The 3,275-nt window shown below is 37.9% G+C and overlaps 1 protein-coding gene across 1 annotated transcript; it reads right to left on the reverse strand.

The window, feature by feature from the left end:
* Window positions 1-2,294: 2,294 nt before the first annotated feature.
* On the reverse strand, window positions 2,295-2,969 carry LOC150083050 (general transcription factor II-I repeat domain-containing protein 2-like). Its single transcript, XM_090378374.1, has one exon. The coding sequence runs from the start codon at window positions 2,967-2,969 to the stop codon at window positions 2,295-2,297; it is 675 nt and encodes a 224-aa protein (XP_090234500.1).
* Window positions 2,970-3,275: the final 306 nt, after the last annotated feature.

Raw genomic sequence — 3,275 nt, forward strand, 5'->3', positions numbered from 1 at the left:
AATACCTCTCGTGTTTGGGGTTGTCATAAAAAAAAGTTAGGAAAGAGCCGCGCGCACATAGTAGAATTTATTGGGGTGATTTTTACATTTTCGAAGCATGACAATGAATGTGTTTCAGTAATTCATCGGATCATACCCGAAACAATTTATAATCAAATTAAATTATGAAATAACAAGGATATATATATTCAAACTATTACATAACTATGAATGTATGAGCAATAATAATAATTATATTCATGTAGTTGGCTAAATATATATAAATTATGAGTGGTAAAATTAGTCAACCGATCTCATCACAAAAACTAAACGTTCTATAGGATAGCCGAAAACAATTTGGAATCAGTCTAAAGATCTCTCTAGTACACATTTTATCCGATAAAAAATATTTATTAACTTGTGTAATTGGTTCAGTCTGATATGGTCTATTGCAGGCATGTAAAACTGAGGGTCCCCCGAGGGCCATATGGGTCACATTTGTGTTGTCATGAGGGTTGCCGCACACGACATGTGGACATGTGTTTTTGTAATGGGCGGCACCTAGAACGTCAGTTCATCTCCGCCTCGTATCTCTGTGAAGAACAGTACCACTGTAGAAGGGCCAGAAATAAGTAGTGTATGTTTGTGTGTATTATGTGTGTGTTCTGTTGTTGTGTCTGACCGCTTGGCTACCCAGAATCATCAGTCACCTGGACAGATGATTCTGGGTACTCGTCCACACCGCACACGACAACTAATTGAAGTCATTTAATTGCAGAATATTTTTATTACTTAAACTTAGAAACATACAATGTGCATACAAATGGTTTAGCGGCTGGCCACATTCATGAATGCAAAGTAATGAAGTAGTTTAACAAAAGAAAAAAAAAAAAGAAATTTTAAACGGCAACAGACTTGTTTTTTTTTTTTTTTTTTTTTTTTTTTTTTGGGGTAGTTGTTGGCGCATAGGCTTCTGTGGTCATAATGCACCTCCCAAGGTTTTTGCAGTACTTTGATCCAAGCCCGAGACGAGAATCGAACCCCCGACCTTTGGGTTGCGAGGCAGGCACTTTACCCACCCGGCTAGCCCGGTCGGCAACATAGACTTGTATGCAACAGCAACAAATACATTGTACAAAAATTACAACAGTTCAAAATGAACATTTATTTACGACTATTTTTAGTGTTTTGTCCTGTGGCTTGCCACCTCGTTTTAATGACAATTTTTGCTATGTCTGGCTGAAATTTCTGTGCAGTTCCGACTTTCATAAGAGATGAGAGGTGTTGATCAATCAATCTTGTTCTCTGAGAAGTTTTTGTTGATTTCATGAAGGCAAATAACTGTTCACACACGTAGGTAGAACCGAACACTGCCATAATCCTTGTGGCAAACTTTCTGAAGTTTTAAAACTTTTCAGGAAGGTATGAAAAGAAACGAGGTATCCCCACTTCAAGATACTTTGCTCTGAGTGTAGAATCCGACTGCATTTCTAATAGTTCCATCTGCAGTCTTTCTTCTGCCTTGGCAACATCAAAGGTGAATGGTGTTGAGAATAATGCAAAGTGATGTTCAAAAGAAGAAAAATCACGAAATCTTTCCTGAAATTCTTTTGACAACAATTCCAGGTGACTGTCATACTTAGCAAGGCTAAGTACAGACTCAGTGTTTTTTGGCAGTGTTTTTCAGCTCTTTGCACTTAGGAAAATGAACTAAATTTTCATTTGACAACTGTGACTTCAATAAGCTTAGTTTTGTAATGAAGCACTTGATGTCATCGTACAACTGAGTGATGAGTTTGTAATTTCAAATTAAGATCAGTTAATTGTACAGTAATGTCCACAGCAAAAGCCAGATTCTGGAGCCAACTTTCATCTTTTATTTCATCCGTGTTTTGACCTTTCATCTCCAAAAACAATTATTTCTTGTCTCAACAAATAAAATATTTTCAGCACTTTGTGACATGACAACCAGCGGATTTCTGTGTAGAATGGAACATCGGTAAACTGATTATCCATATCTTCCAACAACTGGCTGAATTGACGGTGGTTGAGAACACGGCCTCTGATATAGTTCACTGTCTTTGTGACCAAACTAAGCACATGATCCAATTTTAAAATCTGAACACAAATTTTGCTGATGAATAATGCAGTGAAAATGTGCAAATGATGAATCTGGATGCGAGTTTTCTATTTTTGTTCGTAACATGGCCGCAACACCATTATGTCTGCCAATCATATTCGCAGCACCGTCGGTAGATAAGCATGCAAGTTTACTCAAATCCAAACCATAGTCATGCAGAACCTGCTCGACTTTCTCAAAGATGTCCTTGGCTTGTTATGGAGTCATGCATGGGGATCAGTTCTTCATAAATATTAAATTCACTGTCACAAGCCCTGATGAAAACCGCAAGCTGTGCTATTCCAGTGATGTCAACGGTCTCATCAATAGAAATAAAAAAATATTCAAATCTTGATGATGTGGCCTTCAACTGTTGTTTCAAATCACTTGACATTTCATCAATCCGTTCAGCAACAGTGTTCCTGGTTAATGAAATATCTTTGAATAAGTGTGCTTTTTCTGGACACACAATTTGAGCCGTTTTTACAAGGCATTGCTTTACGAAATCTCCTTCACTGTAAGATTTCCCACTCATGGCGATCATTTGGCTGAGTTCATAGCTTGCAGTAACGGAAGCGACATTCCCTTTCTCAATTTTCGCAAAACAAGCCTGTTGCTGTCTCACGTTAGCCTTCAATTCCTTGAGTCTTGAGACACGCATTGGGCCTTCATATTTATCGTAAGATCGATGGTTCGTTTCATGTCTTTTCAAGTTGTACTCTTTTGGCGTGGCAATGATTTTGTTGCAAATTAAACAATGTATCTTTCCATTCACCATTGTGAAAAAATACTGTAATTCCCATTTTTCTTGAAACACTCGCCCTTCTTCGTTCAGTTTCCTTTTTCTCTTAGCTGGAGAAGCACTGGCCATTTTTAAAGATGATGTGCAATCTGAAAACTAATAATAAAATTAAATTAACAATAAAATCACCAGTTAAAAAACTGAAACGAAATTTAGGCCAGCTTATGTATTGTTACGAGCGAGATCAGTTTTTTCCTCATGCTCGTTGGTTCCACTCTCTCACTCAGGCCGAGTGGTTTACCTTAACGAGAGAGGAACCTTTTACACTTGTGAGCCGTGGAATTCGGATCAGGACCAGGTACCTACACCAATAAATTTGCAAGAATGCTAGAATTCTTGTCCTAAAGCAGCCGCGCGCGATATTCAAAATTACCT

The sequence above is a fragment of the Mastigoproctus giganteus genome, chromosome 7, assembly GCF_048544385.1.
Source record: "Mastigoproctus giganteus isolate SK-2022 chromosome 7, ASM4854438v1, whole genome shotgun sequence".
NCBI classification, from domain to species: domain Eukaryota; kingdom Metazoa; phylum Arthropoda; class Arachnida; order Uropygi; family Thelyphonidae; genus Mastigoproctus; species Mastigoproctus giganteus.

Coding starts and splice junctions, on each gene's coding strand:
- LOC150083050 (XM_090378374.1), bottom strand. CDS start 2,969: ATGGCCAGTGCTTCTCCAGCTAAGAGAAAAAGGAAACTGAACGAAGAA.